Here is an 18816-nt window from a genome sequence, read left to right as displayed (position 1 = left end):
TCATTTTGATGTATTTTTTATTCATTGTGCTTTGCAGTCTATCACAATTTTATAATGATACAGTGTGTGTTCGCTTGAATAAAAGGCTGGTCTGTAGGCTGAGAAACTTTCAATTACAAAATGATTCACTGGATATCATAGCCTTTTCAACGCCTCTTCTATTCAAAGCGCACCATTCAATATGCAAGTGGAACAATAGAGCGAATGGACATGGTCATGCAAAGTACCCCAGAGTTTCAATTATGTTAGTATTCATAAGGTAATTTGTCACTTGACAGCACTGAAAACTTACTGCACATCGTATTTGACAAAGTGTGGTCAGTAATCTCAGATATCCTAGAAAAGGACTTGTTTTTCTGCTGAAAAGCATCACACCAATGTAATTCCAAGACCTTTTCAGAGCCAGTCGTACAAGAAACGTCTAAAAAATACCTAGGATTCGATTAATTATTTTAGCAAAGTGACTGAATTCTTTTTATGATTTATTTCCTGCCACATTTTAACAAGTCTTATGAAGTCGTGCAGCTGTCAGTGATTTTTCTCAAGCAACTGGTCTTGCTCTTCATCTAATCTTTTTTTTTTTCAATTTTCTATTGTTTGTTGTTTTTTGATGCAGATTCTAATGAGAAAACTACCCCAAAATTCAAAAATTAAGGAAAAGGCCTTAAAAACAACAAGAGCAATATATAAATAAATGAAATCATAGTTTTTCATGAAGCCAAAATCCTTGGCAGCATCCCAAATTTGTGCAAAATTAGAATAATGAACATTTGTCTTTTAATACCGATATACTGAAGAACCCATTTTTTACAGTGTACAGTGCCATTTTCAACTATGTACTTAAGGTGCTTCTTTAGCTTTATGCTTTTCTATATTGAGCCACTGCAGGGTGTGAAGGAGGAAAATCTAACAATCATTAGTCCTCCAAAAGACATGAATCAGAGATCCCTATAGGCCGGATTCTATACTCCCTCTTTCTCCCTTGAGTCAGGCATAATCAGACTGATCAGAGGCCAATATTGGGGAGGAGCAGATTAGTTCTGCAGTTGTAAACCAATCAAGCCTCAACAGACCTATGCTGCTGATTGCAGAGCACAAAGAAGGGGCATTGCAGCATGCTGCCTGTAGGTTTCCGCTGCCATCATTGGCCAGATTGATTCAGACTGAAGAAGACCTCTTATGTGATTGAAGCTTCAAATGGTAGGTACATATAAACCATTTCTATAAGTGTCATTCCTTACTACCCATCCAGCCAGTCCCGTATTCTGACAGAATACCAGAGATTGGTCTGCCTCTTCAACAGGTTCAGGTGTAATATAACCATCATCACAGGGAGGGACATTGCACTTGGTAGTGAAGTTGAACAGTCAAGTATCATGTGTTTTATGTTTTTTCCTGAACATTCTTTATTTGGTTTGACAGGTTTGGTTTGACTACTGGACATTTGTTTTTGTTGTTGTCGCTGTTGTTGTTGTTGTTGGTGTTGTTGCTGTTGTTGCTGTTGTTGTTTGTGTTTTGATGCTCAGATGGGTGGGGCTATAATTTGTTTTATTTATTTTTTAAATGGAAGTGAGTGTTAATATTTTTTTTGTTGTTGTTGTTGTTTTTGTCTTAATATAAGAAATACTTAAAGCGACCCCATGCTGGCTCTTTAACCTGTTGTTCTTTGCATAGCTAGTAGCCCACTTTGTGATATGTTGTCCCATTTAGAGCACTGGTAATCTAGATATAGTAATCATGAAAACTGTGCATCTGTATCAGGGAATTCAATCCTATGTTGCTTTGAAAAACCAGCATAAAACTAAGATATATTACACGATCCTGAAAAGCCAAAAAGACAAAAGAAAAAAAGAAAAAAAGGGATTTCCAAATCCAAATCTGGGTCAATTTGCTCCAGATTTATAATGGACATATATATAATTAGGAAAGGCCTGTAACAGTATTCCCATGACCGGGGACTGATGCTTTAAGCCATTAAGTCTGTGTACATTAAACACTTTCCAAGCATGTGTTGGTAGCTGTCGTATGAACACAAGATACCTAGACTTTGAACATGAGCCACACGGTGATTCACTAGTTAGTATCTTAGCCAAACAGCAAGAAAGTTTCCATAGGTTTGAGTGTGTTTGTGGATGCCCATCAATATGTGACTGTTCTGTGAATAACTGAAGACCAATCTAGGTCGTATCCCGCCTCTTGCTTGAGGTCAGATGGGATTTGCTCCAACCCTGTGCGCCTTAGAGGATAGGCAATAAAGATAATGGATGAATGAGATTCTAACACGCATTTTCACTCTGGAGTCAACTTAAGGTATCTTTGATTCAGACAGTAGCACAGAAATGATTACGAACTTAAAATGAAACAATAAAATACAAGTTGTTCAGTAAAGGTGTGGGGATTATTACATTATGTAATAAAGTTTTCCCATTGCCCTCTGAGTAAAGTAAGTGTATTTGTATTTTCTCACAGTGCCTTCCTGTTTGTGGGAGATGGATGTGTGGTACTGCTGGCTGAAGAACAAAATGCCCCGGGAGATAACCTTGATGCTTGACTTTGTTTTACTGTTTTAGAAGCTTTGTGGACATAAAACACTGGAAAGGTGTATAACTTTCTCTTCTTTTGTTGATTTACTTTGTGGATTCATTCTTGCATAGAATCAAGTTATCAATATGAAATGCACAGATTAGCAAAAGAACTGTGTGTTGTACCCAAAGTGTAATCTCTTATTGAGAGAAATCACCATGAGGCAGATATGAGCACTTATCCATACATTCAGCAAAAATCCAATGGAAGCCGTTTGACTAAAGATCCCAACTCATTGCATTAAATTATTAGACTAAAGCTGGTAAGGATTGGATTTGAATAAGTTGTTGGTATAACGTACACTATTGTGATCGATACGAGGCCACTTATTGTAAGGAAGAACTACAGAAGGTCAAAGTGTTGTAAAGAAAAGGGGTGGATTAATTTCCATGTACTATTGAGTGCAGGTATAAAGATGTGCACAGGGAACATTCAATGCATTCCTCATAACTGTGTCATATTGGACCTCACAACGCGTGAAGCTCATAGGAGCCGCGAAGGATTTTGTCCAACACACTTCGCGTCCAGCTCCTCTGCAAGCCTCTGCTCTCCTCTCTGCTATGGTCATCCACGCGAGCGGTTGTAACATCAGCACCATAGACAGCTCTCTCTCCAGCTTCAGCCCCAGCATCGACTCCACCCTGCGGGACTCCCCGGCGCCCCAGAGCCCTCCCGGCGGGCTGAGCCGGAGCGGACACACGGTGGTGGCAGTATGCCTTGGCTTTATCCTCGTGGCGGGAGTCCTCGGCAACTTCCTCGCTCTCCTCGTGTTCGCAAAGTTTCGCTCCCTGTGGACTCCTATCAACCTCATCCTGTTGAACATCAGTTTGAGCGACATCCTCGTCTGCGTTTTCGGGACACCTTTCAGCTTCGCTGCGAGTCTGCAGGGTAGATGGCTGATCGGAGAGTACGGCTGCAAGTGGTACGGCTTCGCTAACTCCCTCTTTGGTGAGTATCATAGTCGCATGTGGTCATAAATGTCTATCCAAAGCAGGAATCTGTATCAAGGCTTCAAATGATGAAACTCCAGACTGATGACATTTGAACGTTTAAAGAGGAATGTTTCAATTCATTTTGACCCACATTAAAAATATATCTAGTTTAAGTGTCACACTGCTGCAGACTATATTGCTTCATATTTCTGTCAAAGAATCCACTTGTTGAGACATTGAACATGGACATTTCTGTCTTATTATGGTGCTACCTACAAGGTCAAAGGTCAGTCAAGTTATTTACTGTGTAGGTAATTACATGTACAACGGTGCACCAAGTGTATCAGTTTTTTTCAGCAGGGATCAAAGGTGTTGGTCAGAGCAGCATTATCACCTATAAAGCCTTCCCCTATAGGAAGGCTTGCAGGAAAACTCAACGACACATTTTCTTCTTTCCTTGGAGACCTTTTGGCCTTGAGTTTTCCTTTGCAACAAAAGGGGAAAGTCCTATATGTGAAGTGTTTGCAGTATAGCTGCTCCTGAGTGAGGTTCTTTGGTCAGGGATGTCCAGTTGTTTTTGGAATTGGGTGTGCCAGGGAAGTCTTGAGGAATAATCACCAACACATACACACTTTGGAACCTTTTTTACCATAGTATTAGGAGATACAAGCTAAAATGCATAAAATGTAAAACAAGACTCTATTTTGGGCTTTTCCTAACATCAACAGACAACAAACCAGTGGGTTAAGGGAAATATTGTTTTAAAATCCTATATACAACTGTTTTAAGTTCATAGACTTTTGTCACAGCTAAAACTGCAAAGATAAAACTGCTAAGCAAAAACACATCCCCAGTGCTTCAAGAAAAAAATTAATGATGTTATGAGGAGGATCTGTTTTAATTGGACTGCCTCACCACCTTCTGGCCAGAGTCTCACGCACACTGTTGTAAATTACCTTTAGTGAGGTGTGTGTTTGTTTTGGAATTAAATGGAGTTTGGATCGAAACATTTTTTCCTTGTAAAGACAACTTTTTTCTGGATACATTGCCCGAGGTAAGGTATTTATTAGTAAAGTTACGTAGAGCTACGGTTTGAAATGTGATATCAAACAAATGTAGTAGCTGGCTATATGTAGTGCTATCGGCAGCCTAATGCGCCGACGTATCTGTAGGCTAACATGAAAACAAGGAAACACTGTCAGTTTGTACGTAGTTTAGTAGCTGTCTATATTCAGCCCAGCTGGCAACCTGGTGCTCTAAGATGTGTCCATTATGTGTAACGTTCGTGAATCCTGGTTAGCTTTGTCCTGCCAGTCATCTACCATGAAAAGCCAACGTAACCTCACTCTTCATTTTATAGATAGACTCTCAAGTTTGAACAGACCACTGCAGAATAACTGCTGCATGTGGGTTGGAAGGAACATTATCACAAACAGTTTAGCCCCGTGTTAGCCTTTAGCCTGTGCTTTATCACTCTCCCATTTATCTTTCTTCTGCTCTTCTGTCCTTTTTCTATTGGACAGTTAGGCTCCAGTGTCCACCATTACTACAAACTTAATCGCAGAAATAGTTTTTAGCAGAGAAACACACAGATCTCTCTTCTCATTTCTAAACTTTGTGAGCTGGTGTGGTATTGTCATAGAGACTTAGATTTGCCGTAATTCAATCTGGTCCTGCTGGGTAACTATCGGATAGGGAAGCTAAGAAGTAGCATTTTGAAATTTGTAGGCATATATCTAGAAGGGAGACTTTTGCAAGATCACTCAAAAACTCCTCACAGACCCTTTAAGTTTGGGATGTTCGTTATAATATTTGACTGAGAGCTTTCATTAATATAGATATAAAGTTCAAAGAAAGTGTTCAACAAAAGCGCCAAACATAAAGCACTCTAACACACAGCCTCAGCGCAGTGTGCTGCTATAGCATCACAGCTATGAATGAAAAACAGCCCAGAAAACACTGATTGTCTGTCATGCCCTTCAACCAATCAGAGGGCAGAGCTGACTACAGGTCTATTAAGAGCCGTCAAACTGTCTCTCCCTAAATTCTAAGGTTAGGGGTGAAATAGGATGAGATTTTGGGGCTAACTTTTTGAATTTGGCCTTTGACCCTGCATTAAATGCCCTTACATCACATGTATGTTTAGATTGACTTGATAGAGGACAAAGGGAACCTAAAATGCAAAGCAAGCATGCTTATACATGATCATATATGAGAAACACCCACAGTGATTCCAGCTCCATGTTTAGAATATCACATTAAACCCAACCACTGTTATAAGTCCTTTTACTTTCAGGACCTTGTCAGTCATAAGCCCTTGAAATTGCCCTTGTTTTTAAAAATTTCATTTTGTGGTAAAAGAGTTAGTAGAAAGCAAGTTGTGGTAGATTTACTGGTCTCATTTGCTCATTGGCTTAAGAGTTCTTAGGGTTTAAAAGGATTTGAGTTGAATGAATTTCTGTTCAAGGTGTGTGCTGTCACTTGTAAAATTCTAATTTTCTGTGTTTTCATGCTCTCAAAGGAATTGTGTCCTTGGTGTCACTTTCTGTCCTCTCATACGAGCGTTACACCGCCGTGCTGCACTCTTCAAGCGTCGACATCTCTGACTTCAGGAAGGCTTGGTTCTGTGTCGGAGGCTCCTGGCTTTATTCCCTCTTCTGGACCCTCCCGCCCCTCCTGGGTTGGAGCAGCTACGGGCCTGAGGGACCTGGGACAACATGTTCCGTCCAGTGGCACCTTCGCTCACCTACCAGCATCTCATATGTGCTGTGCCTCTTTATCTTCTGTCTGATGCTGCCCCTGCTGCTCATGATTTACTCCTATGGACGGATCCTTGTGGCAATCCGGAGGGTGAGTTCTTCTGACCTGCTGCAGAAACACAAATCTAAATAAAACATGTTTGACAAAACAGTTCCAGTGAAACATAGATAATGTTAGATAAAGTTCACAGGAGTTTTTTGTATGTTTGCCTTCATATGTGATTTGAAGAGTTATCTTTGTATTAGACTCTGCCCCCTCGCCAAATAACAGCTGGGATTGGCTCTGTCCCACTGTGACCCCAGTGACCCTAAATGAGATGAGCAGAAAGAGATAATGGATACATGGAATGCATGGTTCTTTTGGAGAATATTTTAGAGACAGTTTAGAAATATGTTTTTAATTGTGTCCTTATGCTCAAACAACTATTTCATATGACACTGAGATACTTCACATTCTGAATACCATTAAAATCCATATTGCTCCCTTTATTCTTCACAGTAACGATCCCTAATGAAGACATATGTATACATCTCCATTTTATTTACTTGTCAAATAGCTGCATACATGGTTTTGCTGTCATCACAGTCTGGAAAAATTGCCTGACACTAAACAGTACAAGCATTGACTCAGAGTTCAGTATTAAAAGACATAGATTGCATGTATGAAGCTGTAATTTTCATTTTCTTAGGAATGTGGGCACATTTTATTATTTGCATTTGCACAACTATAAAGCCCTAACAATTGTATTATTATTAATATTATTATTATTACTACTGTTATTATTTGTTTGTTATTATTTGACCGGATATACAAAAGATAGTAATATTGGTATCAATTATTATCAATTATTATTACTGTTATTATTATTATTATTATCATCAATAATTATTATCATCAATTATTATTACCGTTATTATTATTATTATTATTATTATTATTATTGTTATTATTATTATTATTATTATTATTATTATTATTATCGTTATTAGTTTATTATTATTTGGCCGGTTATACAAAAGATAGTAATATTGATATCAACAAATGACTTACAAAAGCAATTTCAGGTAAATATCTTTAGTTCTTTTGACCTCTGTGTTGGTAGCTTAAAATAAAAACCTTTTATAATAAGCCTCATCCAGCTTGGATAAAAATATTCCCAACAGCTGTGCTGTACTGATGAAAGAATCAACTTAGCCATGAGTAAGTCACTTCTCACAACAAAGACAGTCAATTAACTTCCCCATGGCTCCAACAGTTACAGCAGCTAGATAGCTGTCATACAAAATGAGTCACAACATCCTGAGAAACCTGAGAAACAGGCTTTTTTTTTTTTTTTTTTTTTACATATTCTGCAAAAGAGATTCCCAGCAGGTAGTAATTTTGGCTGTTAGAAGACAAGAGGATGACATTTCAAGAGAAAAAAAACTTTAACATGCACAGGACAAACTAAGAGGAACTACTTTGTCCACAGGGGGCATCAAATTTAATTCAAACTGCTGAGTTTCTCACTGGGGATGCAGATGCCAAGCTCTTTTTATGACAAAGAATCATCTCCCTGAGGTTAAGTCATGGCTGTCAGACACTTATTTAAACCTGCTCTTGTGTCTGGGAGGCAATTTCCAAGAACATCTAGCAAAATAAGCCTTAAATCCATAGCTCTGTGTTTAGAATCCTTCAATCACTTTCTCCAGAGGGGGAAGTGTCTCGGAAATGTCGTCTTGGGAGTGTGTGGTGCGCAGCTTGTGTCCTTTCAGGTAATGACCCCTTCTAAGTTTCCAGTGACTCATCCCTGCCTTGGTCACTCTTACATAAACCTGCCAGTCAATCAATTAATTGACAGTTAGGGACTCTGAATTGGTGTTAGGACCCTCCTTGCACTCTGTAGATGCTATCCCTGTCCATGAATCACCCAGAAGATAAATTTAGACATGGAAGCAAACCGTCACTATTGGTTACCGGCTATTATATAAGCACCACTATTCCTTTCATTTTTTACACCATGTGCCCAAGGGAGACAGAGCAGAGAAGGGCTTTGCAGACTTGATTAACTTGCTGGTCAGCAAGGGGCTCATCCATGTGCCGCCATTGCCTGTGAGCCCAGCCTGAGGCTTTTCTTAGAAACCCATCAGGCCCGTCAGTCTGTGCACCTTCTGTTGTTCCTCCATGGGTGGCTTAGTTTAGCATGTCAGGGGGGCAGATATGCTTACATCAACAGCATCAGAGGGGCTCAAGCTTGTTTATTTTGTCTCTGCATGGCAGCGCTGCCCATATATGATGCTTTATGTCTTTTTCTTGCAGCCCTACTACTTACAGATTTACTGTTCCTTGAAATACGCAATATTTTCATAACAATCAACGTGTTTTCTGACTAATTATCAAACAGGAAAAATACTGAGCCATGCAGAAATAACTGCTGAGGGAATTTAGTCAGAATAGTTGTTGCAGAAGAAGAGACCTGAGGGAACAGAGGGTATGACCTGTGTTCATACAAGATGAAGTGTAATAGAGTGAGTTAGTGCAGGCAAGGTTTTTCTCTCTGGAGGGCATCATTCACCTAACAAACTCTGTCTTTTATTAATGAAGCATTGTTAAGAGCATCAGAGTAATTACACCAGGCAATGACCATAGGGGCATGTCAGCAACTCTGAGGAGGTGGCAATACTCTAGGAGGGGGCTGCACCTACTTGACTTCTGACATATTGTCTCCAAGCTAATTTTAGTCCACCGCTTCCTGATTTACCCTTGTAGACAAGGAGAGACCTTTGGGACGGATGTAATGAAAACGCACATCAAGTGGACAGAGACACTACAAGTGTGGACAGTATTTCAGCAATGTGTTCCAACCAAGAAACATACAAAACTATTTTCAACCCCTTCTTTTTTCTCATTGTCCACATAAAGAATATTTGATAAAAAGCTCTGTGACACTGAATTTACACACTTTGATGCTCGGTTTCCACCTTTGAGGAGATTTAAGTTGCTCTGAAAGCAAGAAATTTTAGTTCACTTTTCTATTCTTTTCCATAGGAAACATGTATGACAGTGGACATTCAGCCAATCAGAGTGAAAAACAATCTGATAAAAGAGGTCATCTGCTGAGTGAGGTGGATCCATTTAGCTTTTAGTGCACAGGCACTTTGCATTAACACGGTTTAGCCTCTCATTTCTATACGACAGAAAAAACTGCCCAGCTTGTTTAGTAGTCATGCTGGATGGATCAGTGGGATCTTGGTTGTTCCTCAAATGCCTCAAAGAGGCTTAAACCCAGCCATAAGCAACAGTTCTGACTGGCCAAGCTGCTGCCATGGAAACTTATCTGAAGGGGAGGGGAGGAGGCGTTCATGTCCAGGAGAATGCAACGTGTTAGCAGATTTATCCCATTCCAAGGAGACAATCTGTCCATAATGTAAAGAATAATTATTTTGCCCAGAGTTTTTTTCCCTGGACTGAAGAAAAACTGGCTGCAACAAACCTGGGATTTTGTGATCTGAATAATAATCTGTAGATAACCTCAACAAAAGACTGTGACCCATTTACAAACAGTGTGTGACAAGCTATAAAAAGCTAAAAAAGAGAAAGAAAGGGAACAGTCAGGGATAATCTATCTCTGTGCGTTTCCTTCTTTAAATTTGGGAGTCATCAGATTTTTTGGAAGAACACTCAAGTGTTTAATCATTTATGTAAGCCGGATTAAGATGTAAAATATGTTCCTTTTTTGTCAAATAGGTTTATGCATTAAGGAATGTGTTAAATATGGAATTTAAGTTAAAAACCGCAGTGAGCAGTTGATCTCAAGCCATCAAAACACTTAGATAACATTGAATAATTATAACCTACTTAACATTATGAATAGAGGAATTCAAAGACCAGCTGATCCTCAGAAGTCCAGAAGTCTCCAGTGAGGGTTAATCAGTGAGAAGAGAAAGTGGGAAAGAACGACAGAGGGTGAATGAATATCAAAGGATGTATAGTACATTGAACAAGTTGAGTTAAATTTATCAACATTTTCACAGTGTAAGCCAAATCATTGTTAATAGGTAGGTGGAGGCAAACTCTACCTTCTTAGATTACACAGTCGTGACCAAAAGTTTGAGAATGGCACAAATTTAGTTTTCCAGTTCTTACAGTGGCAATTTGTATCAAGTCTAGTTTGTGAAGGGTGATCAGATGAATTGCAATTAACTGCAATGTCATGTCTTGCCACGAAAAATGACCTTTAAGAAAACCAAAATGTGGGCCATTCTCAAAATTTTCAGCCACGACTGTACTTTCCTGCACACAGACAACACCTGCTGAAATATTCATACACAAACCAGAGTGATTCTTGAACAATATCTTAAAAAGAGCTGTAAAGTTTTTATCCCATCACATTGAACCTCTGTGCCTCTTCCTCTGTCCTGTCTCCAGGTGGGTAAAATCAATCTTCTGTCAGCTCAGCGCAGAGAGCAGCACATCTTAACGATGGTGCTGTCCATGGTGTCCTGCTTCATGCTGTGCTGGTTGCCCTACGGGATAATGGCTCTGATGGCTACCTTTGGCAGGTCTGGATTGGTCACCCCTGTGGCGAGTGCTGTACCCTCGATCCTGGCCAAGTTCAGCACTGTGGTCAACCCTGTCCTCTACATTTTCTTCAACAACCAGGTGAGATTGTTGTCACACCACCTCATGGTCCATATCTGATTTATTCCCTGATTGTAAGTATTTTATATAAGCTTTAGATCAGCTGGATCTAAATATACAGAGGGGAAGATACAGTGTTTTATGCACAGAGGAGAACTCAATAGCTCTGGGTCACTCAGGGTGTTAATCAGTCTCATCTATTTTCCCACTGAAGTGTCTCCTCGCTCACATTTCCTTGGTACTCCAGACAGCACACTTGATGGCAGAATACTTGTGTCTGTTGCAATAAGTGATTGAAAATATCACCTATATGATCAGATGGGATATGAAACATAGTGACAGAATACAAAACAATAAGCTGCAATAAATTTCCACATGATGGGATACAGTCCATTATGTCTGTGTCAAATGTCATCCGTTTTAACTTATTGGACAGCATTTGTTACTGTGTGTATTTAAATCCTGTGTTGGAATGTTTGATTTCTCCACAACTACACCACAGACTTAATCTGTGCTGTCAGTTACATGGTGACAGGATGGATAATAAATAATTCCACCAAAATTCTAAAAATTGCTGTGATTAGCTGTCAAGCTGTCAGCATGTTTTTAACGCCCATATTTGTCTTTTTCAAAAAGAAAAAAACTGATGGGAAAACTTTGATGTTTTCTTTTTTGAGGAGTGCCAAGATTTTGCAAAAGAAATAACACTGAGAACAATGTTATCCAGATGTTATCTGGGTTCCAATGCTTTCTACCCCATATACATGTTAAAATCTTCTGATGCTGATTTTTGTGTTCTGTAATACTCGCAAAAAAAAAAAAAACAATAAAACAAAAAACTGCTCCTGCTATTGGATTTATATATATATGACTTAATATGACCTGATGTGCTTTTGTAGACCAGTGATTCCCAACCAGGGGTACGCATTGCAGGGGGTACGTGGAAACATTTGATAATTTATTTTCAACTTTGAAAACACGTACCATTTTATTACGAGCCCGCGAATAAAATGGTATGTGTGCACTACAACTAGTTTCCCCAGGGAGACAAAAACCAGTGGCATAGCCCCATCAAAACTAAAACAGATGTATAGCTGCTTACAAAAGACAAGCAAACTCAAGTTTCTGATAAAAGCTCAGATGATCAATGAAAAAAGTAAAACTGCTATAGTAAGTCTAAATATTATCTTTTTATTGTTGCTGTTTTTAAAAGTTTAAATATCTGTTTAAAGGGGACTAACTCAAGAGAGCTCTTTTTTTCAAATTTTTTGTTGATTTATTTATTTTCTATTAAAAGTTACAAGAGTTATATTTAACAAAGGCAGGTTGATTATTTTTGATTTTGTGTTTATTTTGTGGTGTGTTTATCTATATCTATCTATATCTATAATTGATTTTTTTTTAGGTGACATATTATTTTTTATGTTTAATGCAGTGTTTCTCAATTCCGGTCCTGCGGACAGCTCGTCATCAAGCTCTGCTCGAGCCTGATAACGAGCCATTCATTTCAATCAGGTGTGCTGGAGTAGGGTAACATCTAAAACATGCAGGGCAGAGGGGACCCAGGACCGGAATTGAGAAACACTGGTTTAATGTGAGTTGAAAAGTCTAAAAAAAGATGCCAGAGAATTAGACTTTTCAAGTACAGAGATAAAGTGAAATGACTTTGATTTAATAATTGCTTGTTTTACATTCTACTTTTGAAGAATTAATAACACACATGATTGATACATGATGAAAGAATCTCAGGGGGTACACGAGACAAAAAAGGTTGGGAACCACTGCATTAGACTGTGATAATACATTATTCACAACACTTGAATTGTCCCTATAGAAAAGCTCTTATGTGACTTATGTACAATAGACTTGATTTAGCGCATACAATATACGATACAATACACCATACAATACTAAACCTTATTATACAAAATGTTATGATATGATTCTGAAAGTTGGAGTACAACACAACACAAAAAATGTGGTATGCAATACAATTCAGGTACGATACTACAGGATACATAATGATGGAATAGGAAACGAAACCATATACAGTAAGACACAATACAACATCATGAAAAAAGATTCAACAGTATGTGATATGATCCTTACAGATACAGTGTGAGACTAGAGAATGAGGTACAACATGACATACCATTACCTGTTTATACACTTTTGCTCATAAAGTTAGAATAAAGTATTTTTTAGTCCTTTATTCTTCTATTACATGGTTGTAATTTGCAAAAATTGGTTTTGATTTCAATTTCAATGTGATATGTTTGGAAGGGATTGATTAATAAAGCTTGAGAAGCAAAACACTGAACTTTTCATAAAAGTTAAAATTAATGTGATGTGCAACAATACAGTGTGTAACGCATTTTAATGCCCCTTCAGAAAATGTGTCTCATCTACTGCACACATAGTAAATTCACTAGTTAGAAGCACACATCAACATAGCATTCAAACAGATATTAATGTAAATGTGAATTAGCAATTGAGTGTTGTATGATGCAAGCATTGTGGGGGAGCTTTGAAAAGGAGTCCGCTGTAGCTTCTGGGCATGCCTGACCCCCCTTTATTAGGACTGAATGGAGAAGGGAAGCAGTGGGAACCAAGAGAAAAAGGGTTGGGGGGAGGGGTGTACAAAGCAAGAGGGCGTAGTGGGTTAGGAGGGTTTGAACAGGTTAGGTGTGGTTCTGCTCCTGAATTCCACGCTAAAAGCTCCACTAAATAGTGTTTTACGAAGATCTGTCACTTTAACATTGAAACTCTTTTTTTTTTTCATTTGAATACAGTTTCACAGATGCTTTGTGGCTTTGGTGAAGTGCAGCGGGGAGCCAGAGTCTGTTCAAGCAGAGGAGCTCCAGACTCCGAGGACACATTTCTTTGGTGCCTATCGCATTCGCGGACAAACTTCCCTCAGCTCTTCACAACCTCAGATCCTCTGCAGCCGGCACAATGACCGCCATACTCTTGTTGTTCACTACACTCCATAACAGCCTCTTCATCTGTTAAACCTGACTCTGAGTGTTGAAACAAGTGTGTGTGTTTTTTCTGAACCATGACTCAGAGACAAACATATAAGCTCTTTGTATATATCTCAAAAAGCCACGGTCTAGCAATCTCTAACTTTTGGATGTAAACTTAAAGCTACAAACTCCAGCCTTTTATATATTCCTTTGTATGCTGTTATGTGCTTTGTATTAGAAATGTTCATGTAAAGCTGTTCTTTATACCCTGAAACTCTATGAATGTAGGCTCAGAGTAATTGCAAACTAATTAATGTATTTTGTTGTTTGTATAGTTTTTTAAAACATGTTCATTGGATGGTTTTGAATAGAGTCATAAGGGTGTTTTTGATTCAAGTACTAGTCCATGTATTCAGGACTGATGAATCACTTTCAATTGGTGTATTAAAACATGTGAACACTGTGTATTCTCTGTTTGCATTGATTCAGAGCTTGAGGATATTTTTAACCACCAGGTGAGGCTGTAAGCTGTTGGAGAGTTTTCTCTACTCTCTTTTTAGTGTGTGTATTAACTTTGTGATCTTACAAATTAATTGGGAAATTCAGATTTTTTTTAAAAGAACACATACCGATGTCATTATTTACAGAGTAAGACATTTCTAAAAGAAATACTCTTATTATTGTTTATTTGTCGTTTAAATCTTCCAAGAACCCGTTCAAAAAAATGCCACCATAAGGGAAAATACATTTGAAAACAGCTGAAGAAGATAAAAGTTCATTACTATGCAACATTACAGCCTCAGTAACTCTTTTTATCGAGTTGAACTCTGTTTTTCTGCAGCTGTTTTGGCCTTGTCTATGGATATGCTGCAGAAGAAGAAGCCTATCACACATGTGAGTGTGAAAAAAAGAGCTCTCATTTCAGGGTGATGCTGCATCACACCACCAAAGTTCAACTGATGACCACAAGCTGCACTGTTTATCACAACAAACCTACGTGATCTGAACTGAGCATTTAGCTCTTATGATACAGTGCAAATCAACACAATATGACTCTAAAAGATTTGGTATGATATTACATGCCAAACATACCATACAATACCATACAATATGACAGGACACTCAAGACATACCTGGATATCAGAATAACACTTAAGGAGGTATTTGAACATTTGAAAAGTTATTGGTGTAGTTGTTGGTTTTGTGAACAAGCTAAACTACAGCTAATTAAACAAGCAATACATAAATTCTCCCAAATATCAGTGAAGTACTAAATATTATTATGCATTAATACTTTATTTAGTGTGAAATGTTGTTCTATGTCTGCATCTATAGGTGTTAAAACACTAACAGAAATACTGAAATGTGTGACACGTCATGGCAGAAAGGAAATGCAGAAAAGCAAGATGACATTTGACGGCAACACATGCACACATTTACACACACACACACACACACACATACACACACACACACACACACACACACACACACACACACACACACACACACACACACACACACACACACACACACACACACACACACACACACACACACGTACAAATCTCTCAAAGACACATGTTGAGGGTTGCAAAGCTTCCAGGAAGTAGCAAGAGAAAAACTCAGCTGCCTGAGAGGGCAGCAGTCAGACGGTGCATGGGATGCCACGGACCTCAGGCCTCTCTAGGTTGCACCATTCCTCCTGCCCATCATGATAAACACCTTCCAGACCAGCTTGGCTCCACAACCGCCACCACCAGTGCCTCCACGACACCACAATGGGTCTCATCCCATCCTCATCCCAACTCACCTCCCGTCACAAAGCCACAGCAAGTCTGTCCTCCACTTTTTGGTTGGCATGGTGCTGCTGCATTTATTTCTGTCCATCGGAGGATTCATCTATCTGTCCTTCAAAATGGTGAGATTTTTTTTTTTCATTGTGCAGTTCTGATGACCATGAGTTGCTTGTTACCTTTCTTAAAAAGGGGGGAAATAATTTGAAATGTGTCTTCCTGCAAAAACTGAAGTTCAAGCAAGTGTTGATGACTTATTTGTTAAAATTTGTCAGAAAGGGCTTAATATGGGCCTCAATCACATAACGTACAAAAAATGTCTTAAATATCAGAAGACAAAAATGTCCTTAACTGCTTAAAAATTATACCATAGGGGAAGGACAATTTTCTTGTCAGTTTTCTTAGAATAAAAATAATACCTCATGACAAGACACCAAACATGTAATGTGGTAATTTTTTTTCACTCTTTCCAATCAATTCAGGCCTAAATTTCATCATTAAAATTTAAAAATTAGATTTTTCAGGACTTGCCAGATGAATGTTAGGTATCTTGCTTTGATTGTAGTTTATGCAGTGAAGAAACCACCATGCAGTTGCTCTGTTCAAGTCTCAGAGTTTGCACTCTCTTTGTGCAACAAGTGTTAGTCCGTCAGGCCAGCGTAGCACAGGAAATGCTGTTGAAAAACAGGTCAGGTTTGATATTTAAAGCACAGACCTTTGCTTCAACATGACCACATTTTGAGAACATAAAAAGAGGGGGATGTTACAAAAATGACCACAGAAAATAATCTCCTTCTTCTTCTTCTTCTTTCTTTTTTTAGAATTATATATTCTTACAGGAAAAACAACAGCCCTACCCAGCTCAAGGTGAACCTTTTTTTTTTTTACATCTAATGACAATAATTTTATACTATGTAAAAATAACATTAACACTTACTTACTGTTTTGTTTTTTGTTTTTTTCATTTCTTTGTCTCTACAGAATTTCTTCCTGTAGCAAACATGCAGAAAGGTCAACTTCAAGAAAAGCCCACCAAAGCTTTTGCTCGAATGTTGGTCCTTCAGCCATCAGTCACACAGATACCTAATCGTAAGAAACCAAAGAGATTAAATGCTATGAATTAACAAATGCAAATTTCAGTTGTTCAATACTTATGTATGGCTTCATGGTTGGTTATCTCTTCTTTTCCTCTCCAGAGGGATATCTCCTTTGGGACAAAAGCCACTCAGATCTAAGTAACATCAGCCTCCTCCACAAGAGCAGCAGGCTAGAAATCCTGAAGCCTGGAAAGTACCATGTGTACTCTAAGGTTACCTTCTCAAAGAGTGACTCTAAGCGCCCACTGGCCAGCAAGGTCATGCTGAGGAAGAGTGAAGTGGACGAGGAAAAGCCTGTCATGATGGCCTACTGCAGCCTGGACAGCCACAAGGTTTCTTTCCCCAACATGTGCACAGCCATGCAGGGGGAGATACTCACTCTGGAGAAAGGAAACCAGCTCAGTATCTGGGTTCAGGACACTGCACTGGTGGACTATGAAGAGGGAGCGACAACTTTTGGGATCTATGAGCTGTAGGACCCCTGTTTGAACATGGTTGGACCTAAAATGGATGGAAGCTTTGGGTGCCATGTTTAAGTAGAATGGATTAACAATCAAACTCTTGCTTTTTCTTGGACTATGAGACAAAGAGCAAGCTCTTAACTTATAACTTATTCAACATGACATTTATGTATACCGTATGTAATAATTGAGCAATGTAAATAGTTATATTTTATATTTATTTTTACCTCATATTGCCAGTGCGAAATGAAATTTTGATATTTTATCAAAACTATTTGTCCTCCACTCTTTATTTTGTCATGTTCTTCCCCTTTCAGGAAGTAGATGGAATTAAAGGGATGAGCACATCAGACTTAAACAAAATTATACAGCACCTCTTCTCAGGAAGGAACATAACTTTACAAATACCCTGAGTTTGACATGTGACGTAAAGGATGGGCATTTTTTGTTTGTTTGTTTAACAAAAATAGATATGCCAAAAAATTGTCAAAAATGCCCAGTGAGTGCTTTTACAGGGTAAACTTCTTTTCAGGAATCAAAGTGCCCTGAGAACTTTTTTTGATGAAGACCACGATACTCTTTTAACAAACCACACTTGTTTTATGTATGCTTTAAAAAGAAATCAAACCAACATGTTGGGTAAAAGGCATTTTGTGTCTTGCAAATCTAGCTCACCCTACGCTGCTTTGGTTTTACATTTCTAGGACAAAGGAAACCACATCGCACAGGATGTATCTTTTATGATGCTCCTCAAGACAGGACCACAAAGAGGTAGTTTAGTTCCCAAGGGCTGCAGCTACTTTCAGTAACGACATCGTAAAGAAAGTGTGCACCAAGCTGCGCGTTTTTTTTTTTTTTTTTTTTGCCGTGATACGACAATTTTTGTTCGAAACTGAGCGCAGTGTCTACTTTCAGGATCATGTGCATGATTTTTACTTTCCCCCAGTATCCATTTATTTTCACATGTCAATTATTGAAAACATCTGTTGGCATCTGTTGGACAAATTAAAGCTGATATAAATATAGCAAAATTTAAGAGTCTGGAAATTCAGGAAATTCTGCAAAACTTAATTTAAACTAACAGCCAAGAAGCAGACTAAAGTTTTAACACCTTACATGTTGTTATAGGTGATGTTTACTTTAGATTTTACAGAGAACTGCACAAGCAACAAACTTTGTTCTACTTTTAGCACGTGGGTACAATGTCACCTACAAGTATGAGCTGAAATATGAGTAAAACTTTTCCAAAGAAGCAGTGAGTAGTGTAAAAATGCTAAATGTGGCACAGTAAAGGCTGAAAAGTAACACCTCTCACAGAGCATGGAAACAGTGAATCTTTATGAAGGTGTGATTAGAAGCAGAGGCAGAACACACTCACAGGATGTTATCTAGTCAATGCTTCCATCCTGTGAAGAGTTTCATGCCACCAAACCTTAACCCCCAAATATCGTGAGCCGACATGTGCTGAATGTCATGTGGAAAAGCATGCTTTGGTGGATTTCCTACAAGAAAGAGACAAAAAAGGCATTTTTTCCTGCTGTATGTGGTTTTCCATTCCTCACCCAAAATGAAAGCTAACACCATTCATCTTATATTAAATT

At 38.5% G+C, this 18816-nt stretch overlaps 2 protein-coding genes across 2 annotated transcripts; both read left to right on the top strand.

Moving 5' to 3' along the window:
* Positions 1–3019: 3019 nt before the first annotated feature.
* Positions 3020–14297, top strand: tmtops3a (teleost multiple tissue opsin 3a). Its single transcript, XM_074674211.1, has 4 exons — positions 3020–3531; positions 6037–6365; positions 10683–10916; positions 13688–14297. Exons 1-4 carry the CDS (start codon positions 3144–3146, stop codon positions 13886–13888), a joined length of 1152 nt encoding a protein of 383 aa, XP_074530312.1. The 5' UTR covers positions 3020–3143; the 3' UTR covers positions 13889–14297.
* A 1236-nt stretch (positions 14298–15533) lies between these two features.
* cd40lg (CD40 ligand) lies at positions 15534–17331 on the top strand. Its single transcript, XM_074674731.1, has 4 exons — positions 15534–15782; positions 16479–16524; positions 16639–16746; positions 16854–17331. Exons 1-4 carry the CDS (start codon positions 15576–15578, stop codon positions 17228–17230), a joined length of 738 nt encoding a protein of 245 aa, XP_074530832.1. The 5' UTR covers positions 15534–15575; the 3' UTR covers positions 17231–17331.
* Positions 17332–18816: the final 1485 nt, after the last annotated feature.

Source organism: Halichoeres trimaculatus, unplaced genomic scaffold (assembly GCF_033239565.1).
Source record: "Halichoeres trimaculatus isolate MK-OKI-2021-1 unplaced genomic scaffold, fHalTri1.1 fHalTri1_scaffold_7, whole genome shotgun sequence".
NCBI classification, from domain to species: domain Eukaryota; kingdom Metazoa; phylum Chordata; class Actinopteri; order Labriformes; family Labridae; genus Halichoeres; species Halichoeres trimaculatus.
This window is presented reverse-complemented; position numbering and strand designations above follow the sequence as displayed.

What these genes read in the sequence shown, in the direction of transcription:
- tmtops3a (XM_074674211.1), top strand. Translation starts at nt 3,144, where the DNA reads ATGGTCATCCACGCGAGCGGTTGTAACATCAGCACCATAGACAGCTCT. An exon ending in CTTCGCTAACTCCCTCTTTG is followed by an intron (nt 3,532 to 6,036) that starts GTGAGTATCATA and finishes ATGCTCTCAAAG; the next exon opens with GAATTGTGTCCTTGGTGTCA. An exon ending in ACATTTTCTTCAACAACCAG is followed by an intron (nt 10,917 to 13,687) that starts GTGAGATTGTTG and finishes ATTTGAATACAG; the next exon opens with TTTCACAGATGCTTTGTGGC.
- cd40lg (XM_074674731.1), top strand. Translation starts at nt 15,576, where the DNA reads ATGATAAACACCTTCCAGACCAGCTTGGCTCCACAACCGCCACCACCA. An exon ending in ACAGCCCTACCCAGCTCAAG is followed by an intron (nt 16,525 to 16,638) that starts GTGAACCTTTTT and finishes TTGTCTCTACAG; the next exon opens with AATTTCTTCCTGTAGCAAAC. An exon ending in AGTCACACAGATACCTAATC is followed by an intron (nt 16,747 to 16,853) that starts GTAAGAAACCAA and finishes TTTCCTCTCCAG; the next exon opens with AGGGATATCTCCTTTGGGAC.